The sequence below is a fragment of the Oncorhynchus keta genome, chromosome 14, assembly GCF_023373465.1.
Source record: "Oncorhynchus keta strain PuntledgeMale-10-30-2019 chromosome 14, Oket_V2, whole genome shotgun sequence".
In the NCBI taxonomy this organism is placed as follows: Eukaryota; Metazoa; Chordata; class Actinopteri; order Salmoniformes; family Salmonidae; genus Oncorhynchus; species Oncorhynchus keta.
Window position 1 is genome coordinate 65,540,953 of NC_068434.1, and position 27,942 is coordinate 65,568,894.

A 27,942-nucleotide genomic window follows, 5' to 3' on the forward strand; every position below is an offset into this window, starting at 1 on the left:
ACAGACATATCTGCACAATTGAACTGTAGAGAGAACCACATGCTACACACTTAATTTCAGGCTGATGCATCTTTTCAATAGCCTACATGGTCATTTCTTTATAGGAGGCCTTGCATCTCCGGGTGGAGGCATCATCTCCACACGTTGGAGGATGTAGAACACCAACACATTCCCTTAGTTCTATTACGGAACTGAGATATGGCACACTCTGCAGTTCTGCTTTTTAACTCTAGTGAGCAGAGACATTTATCTGTAAATCAGTAACTTGTTGGTTTGACAATACACAAATGAAGTCCTAACTAAGTGAGCTCTCCAGCAGGTGAATATGAGTCACGGGGTGTTAGAGAGCCAGCTTACTTTGAGGAATTAGTACGGTTGAGTGGTGGATCACAGTTAGTCTCTGGAGGAGCTGCCCGAGCCTGTCTGAAGCAGCTCCGTAGAGCTCAGTTCAGCTCAGAGGAAGATCAGACAGTATGTTCAAGCTGTTCAATTCTGATTTCTGTCTCTTAACACAATGCAGCATGACCATCCAACACACACCAGCAGTATAGTGCCATGCAGTTGTTGCATGCACACACACGCACACACGCGCACACACACACACACACACACACACACACACACACACACACACACACACACACACACTTTAGACAGAGACACAGCCACCATGGCAGAGCCCCATATGATAATAACGACAATGTCACCATGAGGAGGAAGTGGCGTGGAAATAAAGAGAGGAAATAGAGGAGGCACACCAGATTCATAGAGCCACACAACGGGAAGAAGGGTTGACAGTAAAACCCTGTAATTCCATTGGGTTTTTCCGACATGGAGGGAGAATGGAACTGACAACAGCTTCAGGGGCCAGAGCTCGATGGAGTGAATACCAGAGCGGAGGAGAGAGAGAAAATAAAGAAAGAATGTGTCACCTAGTGGGAGGAGGCACTGAGCGGAGGCAGAAGCTGTCAGAACTCTGCTGCTGTCTGCAGATTAGATCTGGGGCTATTTAAAGAGGGAGAGCACGCCAAGCCCCCCTGCATGCCATACACCGACGACCACTGTCCACACACACACCACAACCCCTCCTACATCATGACATCATCAGCGGCCATCAGCTTTTGATTGAGGCATAAATGACTGGAAGGGAAGTGAGGGGGAATAATTCCACCACTGGCATGAGTAACCTGATCACATTGCAGGGCATGATGCATCAATGTCTACTGTGTACAGTCAGTGGATAAAAGCCAAGGTCAAACATGTGGGTTTGGCTGGTGACTAAGATGGAGCAGAGCAGAGAAGAACTGCACATGTGCATTTTCAATGGGCAGGACAAAAGGGTTTAGTTGACATATTTGTTGACTTTTGTTGACTTCTTAATAGCTGGAATTTATTGACACTAGAATAATCTCTAACTCACACTAGGATCAGACCAGGGATAGCCAAGCAGCCAGGCAAGGAGGCCGTGAGGGAGGCAGGTGGGGCAAACAGGAAGGGAGGCAGATAAACAGGCATACAAGCAGGTAGGCAGGCAGACAGACAGGCGGTGTCTGGCCCATACTGTCTATAAAATGTATCCATATTGTGTGTGTTCATGACAGTGCACATGTGTGTTTATATGTGTGAGAAAAAGAGAGCAAGTTGATTGATGATTGAGATGTGTGGGTGTATGTGTACCAGCCAGAGTGAGAGAGTGGCACCGACAGAGAGGTTCGCCTCGCTTCAAGTCCTTAGGAAACTATGCAGTATTTTTTTTAAATGTATTATTTCTTACATTTTTTGCCCAGAAAATCTTAAGTGTTATTACATACAGCAGGGAAGAACTATTGGATATCAGAGATCATTTACCAGCACTACGACCAGGAATACGACTTTCCCGAAGTGGAGCCTTTGTTCGAAGCACCCAAGGAATTCAAACTGATTCCATAGGCTGACCCAAAACAACATCGCCACAGAAGAGGTAGACGGATTGGTCTTCTGGTCAGACTTCGGAGGCACGCACACCACCCACCGCTTCCGAGTATGTTACTAGCTAATGTCCAGTCTCTAGATGACAAGGAGGACAAAATTAGGACAAGGGTTGCTTTCCAGAGAGACATCCGGGATTGTAACATACTCTTGTTTCACAGAAACATGGCTCTCTGGGGACATGCTGTCGGAGTCAGTACAGCCACCGGAATTCTTTGTGCATCGCGCCGACAGGCATAAACATCTCTCAGGGAAGAAGAAGGGTGGGGGTGTATGTTCATGATTAACGACTCATGGTGTATAGTGCCTTGCAAAACTATTCACCCCCTTTGGCATTTTTCCTATTTTGTTGCATGTAATGGATTTTGTTGCATGTAATGGATTTCATGTAATGGACATACACAAAATAGTCCAAATTGGTGAAGTTAAATTAAAATAATTACTTGTTTCAAAACATGTAAAATAACGAAAATGGTGTGGGCATACTGTATGTATTCACTCCCTTTGCTATGAAGCCCCTGAATAAGGTCTGGTACAGCCCATTACCTTCAGAAATCACATCATTAGTTAAATTAAGTCCACCTGCGTGCAATCTAAGTGTCACATGATCTGTCACATGATCTCAGTATATATACTGGCCCCAGAGTCTGCAACACCACTAAGCAAGGGGCACCACCAAGCAACCTTGAAAACCAAGGAGCTCTCCAAACAGGTCAGGGACAAAGTTGTGGGGAAGTACAGATCAGGGTTGGGTTATGAAAAATATCAGAAACTTTGAACATCCCACAGAGCACCATTAAATGCATTATAAAATAATTGAAATAATATGGCACCACAACAAACCTGCCAAGAGAGGGACGCCCACCAAAACTCACAGACCAGGCAAGGAGGACATTAATCAGAGAGGCAACAAAGAGACCAAAGATAACTCCGAAGGAGCTTCAAAGCTCCACAATGGAGATTTGAGTATCTGTCCATAGGACCATTTTAAGCCGTACACTCCATAGAGCTTGGCTTCATGGAAGAGTGGCCAGAAAAAAGCCATTGCTTAATGAAAAATATAGCAAACACATTTGGTGTTCGCCAAAAGGCATGTGGGAGACTCCCCAAACATATGGAAGAAGGTACTCTGGTTAGATGAGACTAAAACTGAACTTTTTGGCCATCAAGGAACAAACTATGTCTGGCGCAAACCCAACACCTCACATCACCCAGAGAACACCATCCCCACAGTGAAGCATGGTGGTGGCAGCATCATGCTGTGGGTATGTTTTTCATTGGCAGGGACTGGGAAACTGGTCAGAATTGAAGGAATGATGGATGGCGCTAAATACAGGGAAATTCTTGAGGGAAACCTGTTTCAGTCTTCAAGAAATTTGAGACTGGGACAGAGGTGCACCTTGCAGCAGGACAATAACCCCATGCATACTGTTAAAGCAACACTCGAGTGGTTTATTAAGGGGAAACATTTACAGTGCCTTGCGAAAGTATTCGGCCCCCTTGAACTTTGCAGTTTTCAGTTCTTTCCACAGATTCTTGATTGGATTCAGGTCTGGACTTTGACTTGGCCATTCTAACACCTGGATATGTTTATTTTTGAACCATTCCATTGTAGATTTTGCTTTATGTTTTGGATCATTGTCTTGTTGGAAGACAAATCTCCGTCCCAGTCTCAGGTCTTTTGCAGACTCCATCAGGTTTTCTTCCAGAATGGTCCTGTATTTGGCTCCATCCATCTTCCCATCAATTTTAACCATCTTCCCTGTCCCTGCTGAAGAAAAGCAGGCCCAAACCATGATGCTGCCACCACCATGTTTGACAGTGGGGATGGTGTGTTCAGGGTGATGCGCTGTGTTGCTTTTACGCCAAACATTACGTTTTGCATTGTTGCCAAAAAGTTCAATTTTGGTTTCATCTGACCAGAGCACCTTCTTCCACATGTTTGGTGTGTCTCCCAGGTGGCTTGTGGCAAACTTTAAACAACACTTTTTATGGATATCTTTAAGAAATGGCTTTCTTCTTGCCACTCTTCCATAAAGGCCAGATTTGTGCAATATACGACTGATTGTTGTCCTATGGACAGAGTCTCCCACCTCAGCTGTAGATCTCTGCAGTTCATCCAGAGTGATCATGGGCCTCTTGGCGCGGAGACTTGATTACACACAGGTGGATTGTATTTATCATCATTAGTCATTTAGGTCAACATTGGATCATTCAGAGATCCTCACTGAACTTCTGGAGAGAGTTTGCTGCACTGAAAGTAAAGGAGCTGAATAATTTTGCACGCCCAATTTTTCAGTTTTTGATTTGTTAAAAAAGTTTGAAATATCCAATAAATGTCGTTCCACTTCATGATTGTGTCCCACTTGTTGTTGATTCCTCACAAAAAAATACAGTTTTATATCTTTATGTTTGAAGCCTGAAATGTGGCAAAAGGTCGCAAAGTTCAAGGGGGCCGAATACTTTCGCAAGGCACTGTAAATGTCTTGGAATGGCCTAGTCAAAGCCCAGACCTCAATCCAGTTGAGAATCTGTGGTATGACTTAAAGTTTGCTGTACACCAGCGGAACCCATCCAACTTTAAGGAGCTGGAGCAGTTTGACTTGAATAATGGGCAAAAATCTCAGTGGCTTGATATGCCAAGCTTATAGAGACATACTCCAAGATACTTGCAGCTCTAATTGCTGCAAAAAGTGACTCCACAAAGTATCAACTTGGAGGGGTAGTTATGCATGCTCAAGTTTACCGTTTTTCAGTTTGCGCAAAACTGAAAGCGCGAACCACCCCATTTAACCATGGAAAGATGACCTGGAATATGGCCGAATACAAACAGTGTGGTTATTCCCTCCTCAAGGCAATCAAACAAGCGAAATGTCATTATAGGCACAAAGTGTAGTTGCAATTCAACGGCTCAGACAAAAGACGTATGTGGCAGGGTCTACAGACAATCACTGACTACAAAAAGAAAATCAGCCACGTCACAGTACACTGACGTATTGCTTCCAGACAAACATAACACCTTCTTTGCCCGCTTTGAGGATAATAGAGTGCCACCGACGCGGCCCGCTATCAAAGACTGTGGACTCTAAAATTCTCCATGGCCGACATGAGTAAGACATTTAAACGTTTTAACCCTCGCAAGGCTGCTCGCCCAGACGGCATCCCTAGCCACGTCCTCAGAGCATGTGCAGGCAAGCTGGCTGGTGTGTTTACAGACATATTCAATCTCTCCCTATTCCAGTCTGATGTCTGCTGTCTGCTGTCTACAATGTCTACTCTGTAATTCAGATCAATTTGATGTTATTTTAATGGACAAAAAATGTGATTTTCTTTAAAAAACAAGGACATTTCTAAGTGACCCCAAACCCCAATTGTTATTCCATCTCTTTACTTAGATTTGTGAGTATTAGGTAGTTGTTGTGGAATTGTCAGATTACTTGTTGATATTGCTGCACAGTCAGAACTAGAAGCACAATAATTTCGCTACACTCGCAATAACGTCTTCTAAACATGTGTATGTGACCAATAAAATTTTATTTGATTTTGAGTGCCTGGGTGTATGGTGTGCGTACATGCGTGCGTTAGTAATTTCTCCATCCAGCCCCCAGAATGCTCCCTCCAATAGTTGTCATCAATCGGAGACAAGGCTGCCAGAGTGGGAGACGAGAGCTCCACACACTAAGAGGAGTCAAAACAACTGGACGACTACAGAACCATGCAACATTGGGGAGGTCTGGTTCCTCTCCGTTCTACATAAAGCATGGACATGGAGTCCATTGGTTATTAATGCAGCCTTTTCAAATATTTCTAGAAACATTCTGCAGAACAGTGTACGATAAGTGAGTGAGGAGGTTGCATCAGTGTTTCCTTAGAGAAAGGTAGGCGTTGCATCACCTGGACTGGTAGTGGAGCAGCACGGGTTTAGAGAGAGGTGTTTTCATTGGCAGGCTGAGGACAGGCCAGGGTCAGGGAGAAAGGAGAGATGATAAAGAGAGAACTTCATCAGAAAGAATGTAAGGAAGGCTCATCCAAGAGTGACTCACAGAAACCTCCAACACGCAGATGGCATGGTGAAGCCTCGTAGCTAGCTAGCTTCTACCTGCTAATTAGCTGCAGGCCTGGCTTCACACTTTTCCCCGTGCCAACACTGACTTTATTGAAAAGCTGAATACGCTTTTACGTGGAACAATACATCTCCATTCCATCCAATTTGGGTCAACAGCACGGCAACAATAGCCCCACTGTTTATGGACTGTACTGGCAATTTAAAGAGAAAGAAAGAGAAAAGATGGAGTGAGAGAGAAGAGACAGAAAAGGACTTTTCCTGTCTTTTCTCCACCCACAGTACTGTATGTTGCTTATCTCTCTCTGTTAATTGCCCACTTTAAATACATTCCTACAGAATACACATACAGGCTAAGGGTGGAGGACTCCTTATCTGTAATGAGGGGAGAGAAACATACAATGTAGCAGGCTTAAGACAGCGAATCTGATGAATGCACACAAGGTTGCCTCTCTATAAGTTGATGTGTTCATGTGTTTTAGACTGCTAGCTAGGCGACTTTACTCAACATAGAGCCAGGGTTGCCTGGTCCACTCTGTCATATCAGACCAGAGTTATTGATGTGCACTGGAGAAGAAGTCAATGTGCTGGTGTCCTTCCCACACACTCTAGCAAGCAGACATCACAACCACTTCTCCCTCCCCCTTCACCTCCTCTATTCTATTATAACTCCATGCCAACCGCTGCAACCTGTAATTACCAAGGGACACACATACACACACATGCACACACACACACACACACACACACACACACACACACACACACACACACACACACACACACACACACACACACACACACACACACACACACACACACACACATTCACACACAAAACATACACATACACACTGAACAAAACAAATCAGGAGGATTGTTGGGAGAAAAATGCCAAAATGGAGCTATGTAATTAAGATGTTTTCTCTGTGAATGAGCATGTATATATCCTCAAACTATTTTAAGTCTGCAAGCGATTAATATGTATCAGGTCCTAGCATCCACATATTTCAACACGTAATTAAAGGAGTATGACTGGATCCAAACACATTGACTAATGACTCCCACCAGGAGAGGTCTCCAATAAAATACATACAAAGCAGTGGAGAAATAAACAGCCCACAGTGGAGCCCTGTGCCAGCACACCTGGGCATCACTAACGACTCATTCTCAAATTGGAAGACGTTTTACATCCAGCAAATATTTGTTGAAATAAACGATTTTTCTTGTTCCAAGTGTAAAACCTTGGATACAGAGAGAGAGACACAAAGAGAAATGGAAAAACGTTTCAATGTTGCTAACACAAACTGAAATAGACATCTGGTTCTGACTGGCTGTGATGATATCGTCTGCTGTCGTGGTAGTACTCACATTCACATTTGACTTTCCATATACTTCAATGCAGTTTATGGGTGATGTTTTGACAGTGCAATTAAAGTAATGCTGTTGTCAAGCAAGAATGCAACTCTTGGAATTCTCAGTCGTAGCTCGTATTTCAAAACATATTTGAAATGTCACAGACAACATAAATGGCTACATTGAGTGCATCACGCATCATGAATCTCCAGTTTAATTTTAAACCCAGACACAATAAATTCACCCTCTGTAGGTTGGCATACAATTAAATAAATGTCACTATAATTATTTGGAGTGATGCAGTCTATTTTGCCCCACTTTTTTGTGTTGTCAAAATGTCCTTGATGGCAAAGGTCATCTTGTTCTACAACATAATCCCTAATAACCTAGTTTAACCCCCTGGAGATGATACACTGAGTGCATATTGATATTTCTGACATCCCGCTGATGGCTTACACAACTTCTTTCACTGTGACACCTCACCTACACCGCCAACCTTTTTTTTAATACGCATAAAGCAAGAGCACCCTTATTGTTCTGATGCGGAGAGTCATCAATCTATCTCAATGTTCATTTGTTTGCGGTACCTCCTTTGGGAGAGGTTCCTGAGAACACATGAGAACATTTAGAAAGGCCCAAGTAGGTTGTTGATTGGCTGACGGGCCCTCTACCTCCCCAAGGAGTTGATTGGGGAAGAGTTGTCTAAAAGCTGGTAATGACATACCACGCGGTATTGGAAATCAGCTGTTTGAGTGTTTCACCTGACATGTTAAAATTGGTCGTCATGAAGTTTCATTGTTCAAATGAGATCCTACCTACGTACAGTATGTGGCTATAGGACGTCATTTAATCCAGGCGCAGTGTGGGGTGTGAGTGGGGAGTGACAGACTCCCGGTATAGTAGAAGTCAGTTATTGTGTGGAGGTGAGACAGGTATGTGGTGGCCAGATGGTGCCTCGCAGGGGACGGCAGGATGTCTCCTACTGATCTTGTTTGCAAATAGCCCTCTGTAAAATGTCTGATAACGGTGTTGCAGCTTCAAAGACATCCTACCGCTTGTAGGAGAGAGAGCGTGAAGGAGACGCGTTGTGACAGGTTTTGTCACCAGTTGAGAAGAACGCCCTACAGATTGTCACATATAGAAATGGCGGAAAGCTGGAAGCAAAGACACATTTTTTAGTCATTTCAATATATCCAATTTCTACTTCACTATGGTGAGGAGTGCACCATCTAGCAAAGCACTGAATTCACCTATGCAGAGTACCCATCATGCCCCATTTTCTGGTTTCATGACCTCTTGGACATCCTGTTATCTACAGTACACTTTGTTGAACGTTCAGATATACCTATCAAATCTATCCACCAATAAGTCAATTGCTGTCCATGCAGGGATACTCATGTTCATAGGCTGGTAAAGAACTTTCTGAACTGAGGGAAAAGGCCCCGGGGCATTGTAAACATAAGCGGATTTGCCTAGATGGAAACTCATATCTGATTAGTATGGGAACCATGCCTAGTAACATATCATTGATTGTAGGATGTTCCTGTAAGTGTTGCCGTGGAAATGACTACAGAGACCTTTACTTGACTGAACACAACAAAGACAAACAAGATGGAATAGAAATGGATTCGCCACAGATATGTAGTAGTGCACAGTGAAACAAAAAAGAAATTGCATAAGTAGTATTTCTCTAGGCTTCAATATTTCTACTTCGGTATGGTCGAGCAGGCTACATTTGTTGGGTAATGATATATGGGGTTCACACAATAAAATAAAATAGGGCCGCACTCCCATTAAGATAAGCGTAGCGGGCCAAGGAAACCTGGAAATGCCAGTAGCATATTGATCGTGTGCCCTGTATTTAGAGGAAAGTGCATACTGCTTTTCTTTCTCCTGGGCATGGCTCCTAGAGCCCCCTGTGCCCCCAGAACAATGAGAACACACACAGACCAGGGTCTCATTGAGGAATAGGGTTAGGGCAGCTCAATTTATGGATCAGCTGTTTTGTTTTGTTGACACTGTTGTACTGTAAACAGAAACGATCATGTAAAAATATTGCCCAATACCCACCACCACAGACACTCAAACACCTATTCGTGGACACGCACACAAACCACACAGGCACTCTCTCTCATCCAAATACTTCATTAAACTGAGCTGGTTTTGAGATAATCTTGACTGGGGGAATTGTCTGCTCACTGGGTTGTTGACAGAGAGACTTCCAATCTCTCTGTCAGCGAGGTTGGAAGATTTACCGCTGGTTTGGGCTGAGCTTCTTCCTGTGGTGCAACGTCCTCTCTACCAACAACACCCAGCCCGATCCCTATGTCCCTACTCTCCCCATCCCTAGTCCAACACACCCCAAACTATCATTGGCAGCCAGGCCTTTACTGTCCCTCCCACAGAAAGACAGTGTCTATGATGTGTCTGCCTGGTACAGTAGAAACTGCTCGGCAACCAAGTCATTAAAAGGGTCAGCTTGGCCTGACTGCTTCTCACAACACACTCATTTCCTAGGCTGCTCCCAGCGTGACCTGATGCCACACGAGCTGCCTGGTGCTTAATCCAAGCGCTATCTCTGGGAAGCAGACACAGTGAGAAGCCCAGTAGCGTGGTGCCTCCATCTATTTCAGGTCATTACAAGCGCTGGGGATCCTCGAAGATAGAACCAATGAAGGAGAACCTCCATAAATGTCCAGCATGCATTGCTACAGTACACAGCCATGCCTTGGTCGGTGGAACACACTCTGTGGTACTACTAAAAGCATGGTCTGTTCTTCCACAGAGTGTTTCAGTATTTACGCCCCACATCTCTGGTCCCTACAATCTCCCTCTATGTTTATACAGAAACATACCAATTAGTTACAGTGTATACCAAATGGCAGGTGGGGGGAGTCAGTCGGCCAAAATAATGACCTGGATTGAGCTATTGAGAGCAGTGGAGTAAAAAGAGTGGTTGATGTGATGTATCAGCCCTCCAGGACAGCACTCTGGCTGCAGTCGGAATCCTAAACTTGGTTCTGTCCTGTCTTGATTGATGTCCATTATGCAGTGAGATTGTGATTCTGCTTTTGATTAGCGAGTTGTCAGGGAGTGTCGCCGGCTCTGCTCTCATCGTCATCACGGCGACCGTGTTGTTTGTGAATATGCACAGCCCCTTTAAGGCTTCCATAAAGATGAGTGTTTTGGAGGGAAAGATTAAAAAGTGTAATGAGGGAAGGAGGGAGGGATGCACGTGAACCTCCAGGCTTATAGTCCTCTCTCATGACAGGATAATTACAGCTTGCAGGGAGCATTTCAAAGACATCGTTTATCCCGCCGGTGCCAACACCGAGAAACATCACAGTCTCACCAATCAGGTTGACCTAAATCAGGCAGGTCTTTCTAACATGGCTGTTGTGACTTCTTCCTCCTCCCTTATCAAACCTCACACTTTGCAGGGTCAATTATGGAATGTTCCTGACTGAAAACTTTACCAGAGAAAAGGGAATATTTAGATTGAATAGACTGTGAGTAGGGTGCCCTTTAGGAGTAAAAAAATAAATAAATACAGACCTATTTATGTTTCAGAAGCACAGCAGACCTACAATTTTCATTGGACAATAAAAAGCATTTTTTCAAGGGAATTCAGTAAACATGTCCTTTCAGAGTGGAGCTAGGATGATGAATTAGTTTCAGTGGGATGTGATAAACAGTATCTCAGAGATACTCCAACAACAGGACGCTCTGCTATCCTTGTACTGAGGAGAGCTAAATTATGTGGAAACAGGCATGGAGCACTGGGTGAGGAGGAGCTGGGAAGCTGCAGGAACCAAATACATTAAAACTATATTTGCAAACGTTTCACTTCAGAGTCAGCATGCTAGGCTATTTTGGTAATTGCTGAGGCTTTCTAATTGGCATGAACTGCTCCCCAACACTAGAAGTGCTGCACAAGGACAGGCAGGGAATCCGTTGTGACACGTTGAGAATAAAATGACATTGAGACGTTTTAATTGCGCTATTGAACACATTTCACATTTTCGCTCTGAAAAATAAAATCGATGCCAGACGCTTGATGTGACATAATTAATGAGTTTGCGCTGCAAACTTTTTGAAGTAAACTTGAAAAATGACAGGGGGAAATGCAGAGAGAGAGAGAGACACGGGAACAGATGGAGGGTCACATAAATATTGTGTAATGGTTTTAAATCAGATAGTCTGCATCACAGAGGAAGGAGTCACTAATGCAGCATGTGTATCTGTCTCATGAAAACTCAGAGATGGTTATTACATTTAACGTGTTTTGCATGTCTCATTAAAATAATGCTGCATTGATTGCATAGCAGCAATTGTAGTACAGTAGTTGCAATAAAACTGGCACTTGAAGTAGTTGTAGTAGTAGTAGTAGTAGTAGTAGTAGATTATAGAAGTAATAGGGTAGTGGTAAATGAATAGAGGAATGATGACAGTGGTTAAAAGCATGGCAGTAGCTGGCAGCCACTATTCTTTTTTTTCCAGACTCCGACCTCTGTAAGTCATTCTACACTGCTACTACCAACAAAGATACAAAATGATCTGTAGCCATTAGGTTGGAATGATTCATATTGGTCTGTGAATTACAAAACGAATACATATAACCTATTTAGATTACATGTATGCAAAGTATTTTCAAGAGATGAGGGATTTCCTTTGTTTACTACATCAAAACCACCAATGCATACCGAAGCAAACGTACCACATTAAACATCCGTTTATACATCAATGGAGTGATAAGAGCATGCGGTAAATATCGGCCTCCTTGTCAACAGGCAATTCAAACACTCATTATCACATTTGCTGGTTTTGACCTCAACAGCTTGGTCATGTTGCTGCTTCAAATACAACGACCGGAACAACAAGACAAACTGCATAAAAGGAGCACAACTCAGAGACAGGACATTACACACAGACAGGTAGTAGTAATAAAGCTTCAACACCCCTGGTATATAATTGGCTACCTTACCATTTTGGCTTTTCATAGCCGATCATTGAGAGTGTCTCTACCGCTCCTGCTGTCTCTAGAGAGTTGAAAACAGCAGGTCTGGGACAGGTAGCACGTCCAGTGAACAGGTCAGGGTTCCATAGCCACAGGCAGAACAGTTGAAACTGGAGCAGTAGCACGGCCAGGTGGACTGGGGACAGCAAGGAGTCATCATGCCAGGTAGTCCTGAGACATGGCCCTAGGGCTCAGGTCCTCTGAGAGATAGAAAGAGAGAAAGAGCGAATTAGAGAGAGCATACTTAAATTCACACAGGACACTGGATAAGACAGGAGAAATACTCCAGATATAACAGACTGACCCCCCGACACATAAACTACTGCAGCATAAATACTGGAGGCTGAGACAAGAGGGGTCAGGAGACACTGTGGCCCCATCCGATGATAACCCCGGACAGGGCCAAACAGGCAGAATATAACCCCACCCACTTTGCCAAAGCACAGCCCCCACACCACTAGAGGGATATCTTCAACCACCAACTTACCATCCTGAGACAAGGCCGAGTATAGCCCACAAAGATCTCCGCCACGGCACAACCCAAGGGGGGGCGCCAACCCAGACAGGAAGACCTACGTCAGTGACTCAACCCACTCAAGTGACGCACCCCTCCTAGGGACGGCATGGAAGAGCACCGGTAAGCCAGTGACTCAGCCCCTGTAATAGGGTTAGAGGCAGAGAATCCCAGTGGCGAGAGGGGAACCAGCCAGGCAGAGAAAGCAAGGGCGGTTCGTTGCTCCAGTGCCTTTCCGTTCACCTTCACACTCCTGGGCCAGACTACACTCAATCATCAGACCTACTGCTCTTCAATAAAGACTTAAAGGTTGAGACCGAGTCTGCGTCTCTCACATGGGTAGACAGACCATTCCATAAAAATGGAGCTATATAGGAGAAAGTCCTCCCTCCAGCTGTTTGCTTAGAAATGATAGGGACAATTAGGAGGCCTGCTCTTTTGACCGTAGCGTACATGTAGGTGTGTACGGCAGGACCAAATCAGAAAGATAGGTAGGAGCAAGCCCATGTAATGCTTTGTAGGTTAGCAGTAAAACCTTGATGTTGTCACTGAAACAGTAATAAGTGGACTGGATAGGTCACTGTAGCTACAACTGTATTGCAGTTGAGCTACAAAGGACCAAATAACAATTCCAATAGAAAATGGCGAGGAGTGGATGGAAACCAGTGGCCTTGCACCCTGAGGTCCAACAATTGTGCCACAAGGTTTCCTGTTATATTCTACTTGTCAGCATTTGTAAATATGAAGAGTGTTTAGCTCTATTCAAAAGAAAAAAGTGCTCTTTTACAAGTCAGGTGTTAAGCCAAACAATGTTTCAAAGCCGATTCTGTATTCGTGGTCCAGCTGCAATCTGCTGTGACATCATGAGCTATGGAACTCAACAAAAGGATGTGATTTTACTCTAAAGCTTGTAATTACTGTTGCTGGTCCTCATTGTGCTCTCTCCATTCCAAACACAGTGTGTCCCTCACTAATGACTTGTTCCTGATGTGTCCATTCATCCTTTACACTTAGGCAATCTGTTTACCCAATAATTCACTCTATAGCTCACTCATGCCACATTCTTCTTTCTTCCTGGAAGAAAAGACTGAGATTACTGATCACTGTTGCTGCATTGAGCCTATATGTTGTTCTTGCAAGTTCAAATCCCCGAGCTGACAAGGTACAAAATCTGCCGTTCTGCCCCTGAACAGGCAGTTAACCCACTGTTCCTAGGCCGTCAATGAAAATAAGAATTTGTTCTTAACTGACTTGTCTAGTTAAATAAATAAATAAAATAAAAAAAATATGTGACCTAGACTTTTATCAAGCTAAATTAGCGTACATGCTGGAAGCTGATGACGATGTAACAGTGCCTGGGAGAGAGGGCTCACGGTGGGTTAATCCTGGGGAGAATATCTCATGATAGGATATGAGCTGGGCCACCAATGATGTTTAACGACTATAATCATAATTTGTAGCATTTAAATATCTTATCTTAGCAGATGTGTCAGTCAAAAAGGCTTTGGCTGGTAGTCAGTGTTTGCCATTCTTTTGTGTTCAAATCCATTTTGTTTTTTACAAAAGGGATTTGTCTAACATATTATGACTGGAAATGATATGCCTCTGTTCTTTATTAATTGATATCCAATTAAGGCAGTTAAATTAGGTCAGCGTCAGGCGTTCAGGCGGACTGGTGAAATGATTCTGACAGACCATACTTTTCTAAACACATTGATTCAATTATATCCCTTTTTTTTTTCCCAGGATGAGTAATCAACTAAACAAAGCCATTCCATTCCCTCTGGGTGTGAGAATCATCCCGCATTAGTTTAAAGTCTGCAAATCATTCAACAGACAGGTTGGTTTACCCATTCAGCTCGCCGCTTAGTGCCCCCACAGAGGATCTGCTCCCACAGGGCTGACTGTCAATGGAGGAAAAACATAGCCCTGGTACTGAAGCTCCTGTGGCATGCAAAGCTGCTCAGCCAGCCCTGGCACACCCACACAGAAACCTATGCACGCCACACACAAACCTGACAATCTGTTTACCCAAAGCCCTATACAGATACACACGTCACATGCCTGCATTAGATATACTACAAAGAAACAGAACGATTGAAATCAGGAATATGAGGATGGGCTGTTCCATGACTGGTTCAAATGCAGATGGTTGAATTCACTACCATGATATGGACTATGATAAGAACAGGACGCTTTGGGTTTGTAAATAATACAAATCGGTACGTTTTGGACAAATATTGCATGATAATACCCTCCATCACTCCTCTGTTGTATGATGTACTGTAGCCTCCCTATAGTCCCTGTGAGAACTTCACAGAACTTCACAACTGTGAACAGTTGCAATGCAAGGCTTTGTTCTTTTTCTATTTTCTAAATAGACACTACATACAGTGGGGCAAAAAAGTATTTAGTCAGCCACCAATTGTGCAAGTTCTCCCACTTAAAAAGATGAGAGAGGCCTGTAATTTTCATCATAGGTACACATCAACTATGACACACAAAATGAGAAAAAAAATCCAGAACATCACATTGTAGGATTTTTAATGAATTTATTTGCAAATTATGGTGGAAAATAAGTATTTGGTCAGTAACAAAAGTTTATCTCAATACATTGTTCTATACCCTTTGTTGGCAATGACAGAGGTCAAAGTTTTCTATAAGTCTTCACAAGGTTTTCACACACTTTGGCCCATTCCTCCCGAAAGACCCAGCCACGTTTCATCTTCAATGCCCTTGCTGATAAAAGGAGTTTTTCACTCAAAATCTCACGATACATGGCCCCATTCATTCTTTCCTTTACAAGGATCAGTCATCCTGGTCCCTTTGCAGAAAAACAGCCCCAAACCATGATGTTTCCACCCCCATGCTTCACAGTAGGTATGGTGTTCTTTGGATGCAACTCAGCAGTCGTTGTCCTCCAAACACGACGAGTTGAGTTTTTACCAAAATGTTATATTTTGGTTTCATCTGACCATATGGCATTCTCCCAATCTTCTTCTGGATCATCCAAATGCTCTCTAGCAAACTTCAGATGGGCCTGGACATGTACTGGCTTAAGCAGGGGGACACGTCTGGCACTGCAGGATTTGAGTCCCTGGCGGCGTAGTGTGTTCCTGATGGTAGGCTTTGTTACTTTGGTCCCAGCTCTCTGCAGGTCATTCACTAGGTCCCCCCGTGTGGTTCTGGGATTTTTGCTCACCGTTCTTGTGATCATTTTGACCCCATGGGGTGAGATCTTGCGTGGAGCCCCAGATCAAGGGAGATTATCAATGGTCTTGTATGTCTTCCATTTCCTAATAATTGCTCCCACAGTTGATTTCTTCAAACCAAGCTTAATATAATAATAATATAATAATATATGCCATTTAGCAGACGCTTTTATCCAAAGCGACTTACAGTCATGTGTGCATACATTCTACGTATGGGTGGTCCCGGGGATCGAACCCACTACCCTGGCGTTACAAGCACCATGCTCTACCAACTGAGCTACAGAAGGACTTACCTATTGCAGATTCAGTCTTCCCAGCCTGGTGCAGGTCTACAATTTTGTTTCTGGTGTCCTTTGACAGCTCTTTGGTATTGGCAATAGTGGAGTTTGGAGTGTGACTGTTTGAGGTTGTGGACAGGTGTCTTTTATATTGATAACAAGTTCAAACAGGTGCCATTAATACAGGTAATGAGTGGAGGACAGAGGAGCCTCTTAAAGAAGAAGTTACAGGTCTGTGAGAGACAGAAATCTTGCTTGTTTGTAGGTGACCAAATACTTATTTTTCACCATAATTTGCAAAAGAATTCATTAAAAATCCTACAATGTGATTTTCTGGATTTTTCTCATTTTGTCTGTCATTGTTGAAGTGTACTTATGATGAAAATTACAGGCCTCTCTCATCTTTTTAAGTGGGAGAACTTGCACAATTGGTGGCTGACTAAATACTTTTTTTGCCCCATTGTATTTATGTAAGATTCTGTCCTGTCGTGATCTGTCAGAGATTATGAAGCTCTTTGATGCCAAATGGCTGTGTTTGCACTAGATATCACCTGAGCAATCAGTTAGCACATCAGCTGACTGATACTGGGTTTTTAATCAGGGTATTTGTGTAGTCAGGTCTTTGGGACTGTTAATTGCTCCTTTAAAGTCATTGTGCTGAAATAATTAATTAGGGTTTTAATCCCTCATGCAGACAGGGGATTGTTTTTCTGATACTGCTCATTTGATGTCACAATGAGCAGTTGAAAGCACAGAGGCAAATAGCAAATAGCAGATTTGGTGGAAAAAAGATCAGCATATCTCAGCTCTTCAACAAAAATGTTGCTCCAATTCCATGTGCACATGTTCTGAGAAACACTAGTATTAATTGTCGAAGGGTTTAGAGAAATGTATCACTTACAAACTACATGAATGCTGAGCATTTTTCCATTTTACAATAGATTGCTTACGAGAGCGCGATGTGTTGATTAAGGTGCTCAAATGTCAAGTGTTTGAGGCTCGAATTTTATGTGCCATCAGCAAATCAACAAAATCAATGGTGTTGTGGGCTCAAGTGCTTTCTATTCATGAGACCATAAACACTCATACAGCATGGGTGGATGCTGATGAGGAGTATTGTGGTTGATTTTGCCAAGCCAGGTTGATAAACTACCCTGCTAGTTTGACTCCCTGTACAGTGGGTGAAAGTCAAGCTTCATCACGGCTTGATTTAGTGTGAAGTACATTTTCTTCATACTAGTAGAATGTATAGGTATCTTAAATCGAATCGTGTAAAGAGTGAAAATGACTGCATAAAATAAATCATTCAAATACGGAACTATATTGTAGACCTGTGCTCTACAAAAAAAAGGAAATTACGTTATTTTAAACTAATACAATTTCTCAGAGAAAGGGATTTTGTTTTCCAAATTATAATTCTCTTTCTCAAAAAAAGTAGGGGTCAATATTGTTGGCATCTCTGTTTTTAATATCTTTGAATACCTCACCATGCGAGGTTTACGGCATTGAGCCTTTAAAAAAATATTGGAGAACACATTGGGAGGGATCTTAGACCATTCCTCCAAACAGAATCCTTCCAGATCTTTGATATCATTTTACTGCTCTTATGGACTGCCCTCTTCAGTTCAAACCGCAGGTTTTCAACGGGGTTCAAGTCCGGAGACTGAGATGGCCATTGCAAAATGTTGATTCTGTGGCCAATTAACCATTTCTTTGTGGATTGCGATGTGTGTTTAAGGTTATTGTCTTACTAAAAGATCTACTTGTGGCCAAATTTCAGCCTCCTGGTAGCCTCCTGGTACTGAATAAAGTTCATGATGCTGTTAACAATGGCCCTAGGACCAGTGGAAGCAAATAGCCACATAACATCAAAGATCCACCACCGTATTTTCTATTTTACCTACTGTAAAATATGGTGTTAGATCAAATCAAAATCGAATCAAAGTTTATTGGTCGCGGACACAGTTTTATTGTTGTTATCGCAGGTGCAGCGAAATGATTATGTTTCTAGCTCAAACAATGCATCAATATCTAGCAAAACAATAACAATACACACCTAATCACCATTTTCTTATTTTGTAAAAAAGGACAATAAATTAAGACATCAGACTGAGCATTATTAGAACGAGCAATGTCAGAGTCTGGAATATAAATAAATATGTACATACATGTACAGTGGGGCAAAAAAAGTATTTAGTCAGCCACCAATTGTGCAAGTTCTCCCACTTAAAAATATGAGGCCTGTAATTTTCATCATTGGTACACTTCAACTATGACAGACAAAATAAGAAACAAAATCCAGAAAATCACATTGTAGGATTTTTAATGAATTTATTTGCAAATTATGGTGGAAAATAAGTATTTGTTCACCTACAAACAAGCAAGATTTCTGGCTCTCACAGACCTGTAACTTCTTCTTTAAGAGGCTCCTCTGTCCTCCACTCATTACCTGTATTAATGGCACCTGTTTGAACTTGTTATCAATATAAAAGACACCTGTCCACAACCTCAAACAGTCACACTCCAAACTCCACTATTGCCAATACCAAAGAGCCGTCAAAGGACACCAGAAACAAAATTGTAGACCTGCACCAGGCTGGGAAGACTGAATCTGCAATAGGTAAGCAGCTTGGTTTGAAGAAATCAACTGTGGGAGCAATTATTAGGAAATGGAAGACATACAAGACCACTGATAATCTCCCTTGATCTGGGGCTCCACGCAAGATCTCACCCCATGGGGTCAAAATGATCACGGTGAGCAAAAATCCCAGAACCACACGGGGGGACCTAGTGAATGACCTGCAGAGAGCTGGGACCAAAGTAACAAAGCCTACCATCAGTAACACACTACGCCGCCAGGGACTCAAATCCTGCAGTGCCAGACGTGTCCCCCTGCTTAAGCCAGTACATGTCCAGGCCCATCTGAAGTTTGCAAGAGAGCATTTGGATGATCCAGAAGAAGATTGGGAGAATGTACATTTAACATTTACATTTAAGTCATTTAGCAGACGCTCTTATCCAGAGCGACTTACAAATTGGTGCATACACCTTATGACAACCAGTGGAACAGCCACTTGCATCTAAATCTTGTTGGGGGAAAGGGGGTGAGAAGGATTACTTACCCTTACTTACCCTATCCTAGGTATTCCTTGAAGAGGTGGGGTTTCAGGTGTCTCCGGAAGGTGGTGATTGACTCCGCTGTCCTGGCGTCGTGAGGGAGTTTGTTCCACCATTGGGGGCCAGAGCAGCGAACAGTTTTGACTGGGCTGAGCGGGAACTGTACTTCCTCAGTGGTAGGGAGGCGAGCAGGCCAGAGGTGGATGAACGCAGTGCCCTTGTTTGGGTGTAGGGCCTGATCAGAGCCTGGAGGTACTGAGGTGCCGTTCCCCTCACAGCTCCGTGGCGAGCACCATGGTCTTGTAGCGGATGCGAGCTTCAACTGGAAGCCAGTGGAGAGCGGAGGAGCGGGGTGACGTGAGAGAACTTGGGAAGGTTGAACACCAGACGGGCATGAGTTGTAGGGGTTTAATGGCACAGGCAGGGAGCCCAGCCAACAGCGAGTTGCAGTAATCAAGACGGAGATGACAAGTGCCTGGATTAGGACCTGCGCCGCTTCCTGTGTGAGGCAGGGTCGTACTCTGCGGATGTTGTAGAGCATGAACCTACAGGAACGGGACACCGCCTTGATGTTAGTTGAGAACGCCAGGGTGTTGTCCAGGATCACGCCAAGGTTCTTAGCGCTCTGGGAGGAGGACACAATGGAGTTGTCAACCGTGATGGCGAGATCATGGAACGGGCAGTCCTTCCCCGGGAGGAAGAGGAGCTCCGTCTTGCTGAGGTTCAGCTTGAGGTGGTGATCCGTCATCCACACTGATATGTCTGCCAGACATGCAGAGATGCGATGAAGGGGGAAAGGAGAAGATTAATTGTGTGTCGTCTGCATAGCAATGATAGGAGAGACCATGTGAGGTTATGACAGAGCCAAGTGACTTGGTGTATAGCGAGAATAAGAGAGGGCCTAGAACAGAGCCCTGGGGGACACCAGTGGTGAGAGCGCGTGGTGAGGAGACAGATTCTCGCCACGCCACCTGGTAGGAGCGACCTGTCAGGTAGGACGCAACTAAGCGTGGGCCGCGCCGGAGATGCCCAACTCGGAGAGGGTGGAGAGGGGAGGATCTGATGGTTCACAGTATCGAAGGCAGCCGATAGGTCTAGAAGGATGAGAGCAGAGGAGAGAGAGTTAGCTTTAGCAGTGGGAGCGCCTCCGTGATACAGAGAAGAGCAGTCTCAGTTGAATGACTAGTCTTGAAACCTGACTGATTTGGATCAAGAAGGTCATTCTGAGAGAGATAGCGGTAGAGCTGGCCAAGGACGGCACGCTCAAGAGTTTTGGAGAGAAAAGAGAGAAGGGATACTGGTCTGTAGTTGTTGACATCGGAGGGATCGAGTGTAGGTTTTTTCAGAAGGGTGCAACTCTCGCTCTCTTGAAGACGGGAGGGACGTAGCCAGCGGTCAGGGATGAGTTGATGAGCGAGGTGAGGTAAGGGAGAAGGTCTCCGGAAATGGTCTGGAGAAGAGAGGAGGGGATAGGGTCAAGCGGGCAGGTTGTTGGGCGGCGGCCGTCACAAGACGCGAGATTTCATCTGGAGAGAGAGGGGAGAAAGAGGTCAGAGCATAGGTAGGGCAGTGTGAGCAGAACCAGCGGTGTCGTTTGACTTAGCAAACGAGGATCGGATGTCATCGACCTTCTTTTCAAAATGGTTGACGAAGTCATCTGCAGAGAGGGAGGAGGGAGGGGGGAGGATTCAGGAGGGAGGAGAAGGTGGCAAAGAGCTTCCTAGGGTTAGAGGCAGATGCTTGGAATTTAGAATGGTAGAAAGTGGCTTTAGCAGCAGAGACAGAGGAGGAAAATGTAGAGAGGAGGGAGTGAAAGGATGCCAGGTCCGCAGGGAGGCGAGTTTTCCTCCATTTCCGCCGGCTGCCCGGAGCCCTGTTCTGTGAGCTCGCAATGAGTCGTCGAGCCACGGAGCGGGAGGGGAGGACCGAGCCGGCCTGGAGGATAGGGGACATAGGGAGTCAAAGGATGCAGTAAGGGAGGAGAGGAGGGTTGAGGAGGCAGAATCAGGAGATAGGTTGGAGAAAGTTTGAGCAGAGGGAAGAGAAGATAGGATGGAAGAGGAGAGAGTAGCGGGGGAGAGAGAGCGAAGATTGGGACGGCGCGATACCATCCGAGTAGGGGCAGTGTGGGAAGTGTTGGATGAGAGCGAGAGGGAAAAGGATACAAGGTAGTGGTCGGAGACTTGGAGGGGAGTTGCAATGAGGTTAGTGGAAGAACAGCATCTAGTAAAGATGAGGTCAAGCGTATTGCCTGCCTTGTGAGTAGGGGGGAGGGTGAGAGGGTGAGGTCAAAAGAGGAGAGGAGTGGAAAGAAGGAGGCAGAGAGGAATGAGTCAAAGGTAGACGTGGGGAGGTTAAAGTCGCCCAGAACTGTGAGAGGTGAGCCGTCCTCAGGAAAGGAGCTTATCAAGGCATCAAGCTCATTGATGAACTCTCCGAGGGAACCTGGAGGGCGATAAATGATAAGGATGTTAAGCTTGAAAGGGCTGGTAACTGTGACAGCATGGAATTCAAAGGAGGCAATAGACAGATGGGTAAGGGGAGAAAGAGAGAAAGACCACTTGGGAGAGATGAGGATCCCGGTGCCACCACCCCGCTGACCAGAAGCTCTCGGGGTGTGCGAGAACACGTGGGCGGACGAGGAGAGAGCAGTAGGAGTAGCAGTGTTATCTGTGGTGATCCATGTTTCCGTCAGTGCCAAGAAGTCAAGGGACTGGAGGGAGGCATAGGCTGAGATGAACTCTGCCTTGTTGGCCGCAGATTGGCAGTTCCAGAGGCTACCAGAGACCTGGAACTCCACGTGGGTCGTACGCGCTGGGACCACCAGGTTAGGTGGTCGCGCCACGCGGTGTGGAGCGTTTGTATGGTCTGTGCAGAGAGGAGAGAACAGGGATAGACAGACACATAGTTGACAGGCTACAGAAAAGGCTACGCTAATGCAAGGAAATTGAATGACAAGCGGACTACACGTCTCGAATGTTCAGAAAGTTAAGCTTACGTAGCAAGAATCTTATTGACTAAAATGATTAAAATGATACAGTACTGCTAAAGTAGGCTAGCTGGCAGTAGCTGCGTTTGTTGACACTACACTAATCAAGTCGTTCCGTTGAGTGTAATAATTCTACAGTGCTGCTATTCGGGGCTAGCTGGCTAGCTAGCAGTGTTGTTTACGTTACGTTGAGTTAAAAGAACGACAATAGCTGGCTAGCTAACCTAGGGAATCGGTCTAGACTACACAATTATCTTTGAAACAAAGACGGCTATGCAGCTAGCCACGATCAAACAAATCAAACCGCTGCACTGCAATGAAACGAAACGAAAATGTGAAACCACCTGACCGGGTTGTTGAATTCAAAACAGCAGACGTTGGCTAGCTAGCAGAGTCTCCTACGTTAAGGACGACAAATAGCTGGCTAGCGAACCTCAGTGAATTAAGATAATCACTCCAAGGCTACACACACTAAACTACACAATTATCTTGGAAACAAAGACAGCTATGTAGCTAGCTAACACTGAACTAATCAAGTCGTACAGTTGAGTGAATAGCACTACAGTGATGCTAATCTGTGTGCGTTAGCTAGCGTTAGCTAGCTCCTGGGCGAATAGCAGTGAAGGCTACGTTAGGGCGACGAAATACGATAATTATGCAATTATCTCTGATACAAGGACGGCTATGTAGCTAGCTAAGAAGAATTGCTAAGATTAGACAAATCAACCGTTGTACTATAATGAAATGTAATGAAAAAGTTATAAAAAGTTATACAACCTGCAGAGCGAAGTGCGAATGCGACCGCTCGCATTCGCGACCGCTCGCTCCAACCGGAACCAACCGGAACCGGAAGATGGTCAGATGAAACCAAAATATAACATTTTGGTAAAAACTCAACTTGTCGTGTTTGGAGGACAAAGAATGCTGAGTTGCATCCAAAGAACACCATACCTACTGTGAAGCATGGGGGTGGAAACATCATGCTTTGGGGCTGTTTTTCTGCAAAGGGACCAGGACAACTGATCCGTGTAAAGGAAAGAATGAATGGGGCCATGTATCGTGAGATTTTGAGGGAAAACCTCCTTCCATCAGCAAGGGCATTGAAGATGAAACGTGGCTGGGTCTTTCAGCATGACAATGATCCCAAACATACCGCCCGGGCAACGAAGGAGTGGCTTCGTAAGAAGCATTTCAAGGTCCTGGAGTGGCCTTGCCAGTCTCCAGATCTCAACCCCATAGAACATCTTTGGAGGGAGTTGAAAGTCCGTGTTGCCCAGCAACAGCCCCAAAACATCACTGCTCTAGAGGAGATCTGCATGGAGGGATGGTCCAAAATACCAGCAATAGTGTGTGAAAACCTTGTGAAGACTTACAGAAAACATTTGACCTCTGTCATTGCCAACAAAGGGTATATAACAAAGTATTGAGATAAACTTGTGTTATTGACCAAATACTTATTTTCCAACATAATTTGCAAATAAATTAATGAAAAATCCTACAATGTGATTTCTGGATTTTTTTCTTCTCATTTTGTCTGTCATAGTTGAAGTGTACCTATGATGAAAATTACAGGCCTCTCTCATATTTTTAAGTGGGAGAACTTGCACAATTGGTGGCTGACTAAATACTTTTTTGCCCCACTGTATATGACTGGTATGTATAGACAGTATAGACAGTATATGAATCGAAAAGGTATGTACAGCAGTAGTTATATAGTATGAGCCATGACTAGAATACAGTATAAAGTGGTTAAAACAGTATGTAAGCGTTATTAAAGTGACCATTGTTCAATGATTTTATGTACATATGGCAGCAGCCTCTAAGGTGCAGGGTATAGTACCAAGTGGTAGCCAGCTAGTGACAGTGTCTTACATTTCAGGGCAGATCTTTGATGTTATGCTTCCACTGTTCCACTGGGCCGTTGTGAAGGTCAACGGCATCACTAAATTTACCCAGTATAGGACATTTTATCAAAAAACCTGGTTGTCTCTGCCAGGAGGCTGTATGTTGGCCACAAGTGGATCTTCCAGCAAGACAATAACACCAAGCACACAACAAAATCCATAAATAATTGGTGAATTGGCCACAGAATCAACATTTTGCAATGGCCATCTGTCTCCGGACTTGAACCCCATTGAAAACCTATGGTTTGAATTGGCAGTCCTTAAGGGCAGACGAAGGATATCAAGGATCTGGAAGGATTCTGTATGGAGGAATGATGTAGGATCCCTCCCACTGCGTTCACAAACTCATAAAACATTGTTAGAAAAAGGCTCAGTGCCGTTATCATCGCAAGGTGAAGTATCGAAAGGTTGTCAATCATTTTCAACCATACCTTTTTGAGATATGTTTTCTTACTTACTAAACAAAATCTCTTTCTCTGAGCATTTCTAGTAAAATACTAGAAATGACAATACAATATAGCTCAGTATTTGAATTATTGATTTTAAACATGTCATTTTTGCTCATCTTCATCAAGGGTTTCAATCATTTCAGACCCCACTATATGTCTTCATAGTGGACGTTAAAACATCATATTATTGTAAAGTAGTGTTTAAAAACATGTCTATACCTTCAAATAATCTGCCCCCCCCCCTCGCGCCTCCCTCCTTGCTATCCCAGGTGGTGTGTGAAGTGTTTGTCTTGATAATGGAAAGGATATTCATGTATAGTTAACAACATATTAAGTCAAAAACATAATGTATAATGATGTAGACCATATCTTCTAAACATTTATTCTGCCCTCTCTCTACTCTTCTAGGTGGTGGGTCAGATCGACAAGCTGACGTCAGACTTTGACTTTGACCTGGAGCTGGATGACTGGACAGTGGCCACAGCGAGCAGCACGTCCAGCAGCGAGAGGGGCCTGGGAGAGGCCTTCAGGCTGGACTTCCTCAATCCTGACGTGCTCTCAGACAGCTGGGAGTTCTGCAGCTATCTGGAGGCCTCCGTCGCTGCAGCAAACGCCGCCCGCAAAGCAGTGCCAACAGAGCAGCCCACGGATGCAGGGCTGGAGCCGGGGGCAGGGCGTGGGTGCATCCCTACCCAGACCCAGACCCCAACCCCACCCCCCACAACCGCCTCAGCCTACTCCCAAATGAATGGGGGGCTGTCCATCCCTAACGGACCTCTCATAGTCACCCCAGACTCGTCCAGTGCCAGCGAAGAGGCCACCAGCTCCACACACAGCCACAAGACCTCTCGCACGTCCGGCACCAGAGAGAGAGTTCGCTTCAGTGACAAGATCCTATACCACGCCCTGTGCTGTGATGATGACGAGGAGGATGAAGAGGAGGGAGATGAGGAGAAGGGCGGCTGTGCGACCCCAGACACTGACGACAGTGAGCCCAGTCCTAGTCAAGCCGGCTCGCCCACACCACCGCTCTCCTCCTCAGAGCACTCCGTCCTCCATAACTGTCTGGACCCTTCTTATGTCTCGTTCCCAGTGAACGTGGCAGCGGGGACTCACACGCTGCCCAGAAAGGGTCTTCTCAATCCCGCAAGCTGCCGGAAAAAACTGCTACGGAACAGCAGCACACAGACTGTTTCAGATAAAAGCACCCAAACAGTACTGCCCTATATTCCAGCCAAACAGAAAACAAAGGACCACTGAGAAACAGTAACTTTACAACAACAGAACTGAAAAAGGACTGTGTACTATTTAATATTAAATACATAGATCATAGATTAATACACAAATAAATAAATAAATACATATTAATTACTAAATAAATACATGATATGGGAAATGACTCGACTACCTAAAGTCATTCTGAGGCTCAGGGAAATAAATGATAAAGGCAGTTCCTTATGGCAGTAACAGAGAGAAAAGGGATATTGACAGACCAAAAGGCTAGTGCCTGCTAATGTTAAGAAATGGACCGAAAGGATTCCCTATTTCTAACCATTTGCAACACTTATTGAGATTACTAAAGCAATCTTTTTTCTAGGAAGTTGAAATTGTTCTGAAATCGGCAAGTAAATGTGAAGAGGTCGTTTCCCTCCTCGTACACCAGTATAAATCACCAGAAAATATCATGCTTGTTCTTTAAGATGTGGTTAAAAAACACTGCACATTCTGTACACTGAGAATCTATATAAACATTGTCTTTTTCATCTTCCAATTATTTCAAATGTCAAGGGGGTTCCTGGTGTAACAACAGGGAGTGTATCTAGATGCACAAGTCAAGCCTTCTTCTCTCTTTGATGTCATCATAAGTGAGTCAAGGCCCAGAAAAACACGGTTTGACCTGCCCCTGATTTTATTAATCAATTCAATAATTTATCTCTTGATCTGCTGCTGAAACTGTAGTTGTGGAAAGTAAGAAGAAAAACAGGTATTTTTGCGAGATTCTGTGCTCCAACTCCACATTGTGACATTTCCACTTGATCTATCCGTTCCTCTCTGCAAGGGAGCAAGGCTGCTAGGGGTGAGGACTTGAATAGAAGTGCACAAAGTCAAGATGCAAAAGGTTATGTCTCTCCATTCTGAATCCCAGTAGGGATTTGGACTCAATAGAGCAGCATTTTATTCACAGGGATTATGCCAATAGCAGTGCTGATCAATAAGGCTGATTGAGAGAGTGCTGTGAGAGGTCTCTCTGCTGAGCAGGCAGACCCTGCTCCTGGGGGCCCACAACAAAAACTCACAGTTAGACCTCCATCCATTTCCTCTGCTATTAGTGGCAGACATGGACAGACGCAGCCTTCAAGAAAGAGATTGGCATTTAAGAAATGTGTTGCCAGATGTGAAAGAGTGGGTGCCGACAGAGAGAGATGGAGAGAGAGAGAAGGCGGGTCGGGAGGAAGAAAGAGAGGTGGGAGAGTGAATGCATTGGAGAATGCAGGAGAGGGTAAAGGGCTGACCTCACAATGAAAATGTGCTGCTAGATTGTTGTTAATCAACCCTCGGAACACAATCATTTCCCCTCTAATCACCAGGAGCTGACTCATGTCTCTGAGGATGGCCAGAGAGAACTCTCCTCCCAGATACAGATCTATTACTGTCCATAGGCCCCCATCTCTCCAGGGCCCCAGGTTATAGTACAGAAGAGAACACACACATAATCAGGATTGGACTCTTTCAAAGGACAATCCTTGACTACACATTCCATATATTTATCACATATTTACATCTCAATATCTTATGTAAAGGGATTTTGTTAAAACACACATAATGAACACATCTATAATGTTTTCAAATAAAATAAAATAAAATGTTATTAGTCACATACACACGGTTAGCAGATGTTATTGCGAGTATAGTGAAATGTTTATAGATATGAAAGTGCAGCAGGTAATATCTAAAAATTCCACAAAAATAACTAATATCTAACAAATTCCACAACAAAGCAGTGACAGAGTGGCTAAGATGCAATAGATAGGATAGAATAGATAGTGTAGTTAGTATACAGTATACTGTATAGAC

General features: G+C 44.2%; 1 protein-coding gene across 2 annotated transcripts in view; it reads left to right on the plus strand.

The window, feature by feature from the left end:
- Positions 1 to 26,672, plus strand: part of LOC118393800 (inhibitory synaptic factor 1-like) — a 62,783-nt gene extending 36,111 nt beyond the window's left edge. For both annotated transcript variants that reach the window (XM_035786877.2, XM_035786878.2), the window contains exon 3: positions 25,276 to 26,672. In XM_035786877.2, the coding sequence (XP_035642770.1) occupies positions 25,276 to 26,127 (852 nt within the window). In that variant the 3' untranslated portion in view covers positions 26,128 to 26,672. The remainder of the gene's footprint in view (positions 1 to 25,275) is intronic.
- The last annotated feature ends 1,270 nt before the right edge of the window (positions 26,673 to 27,942 follow it).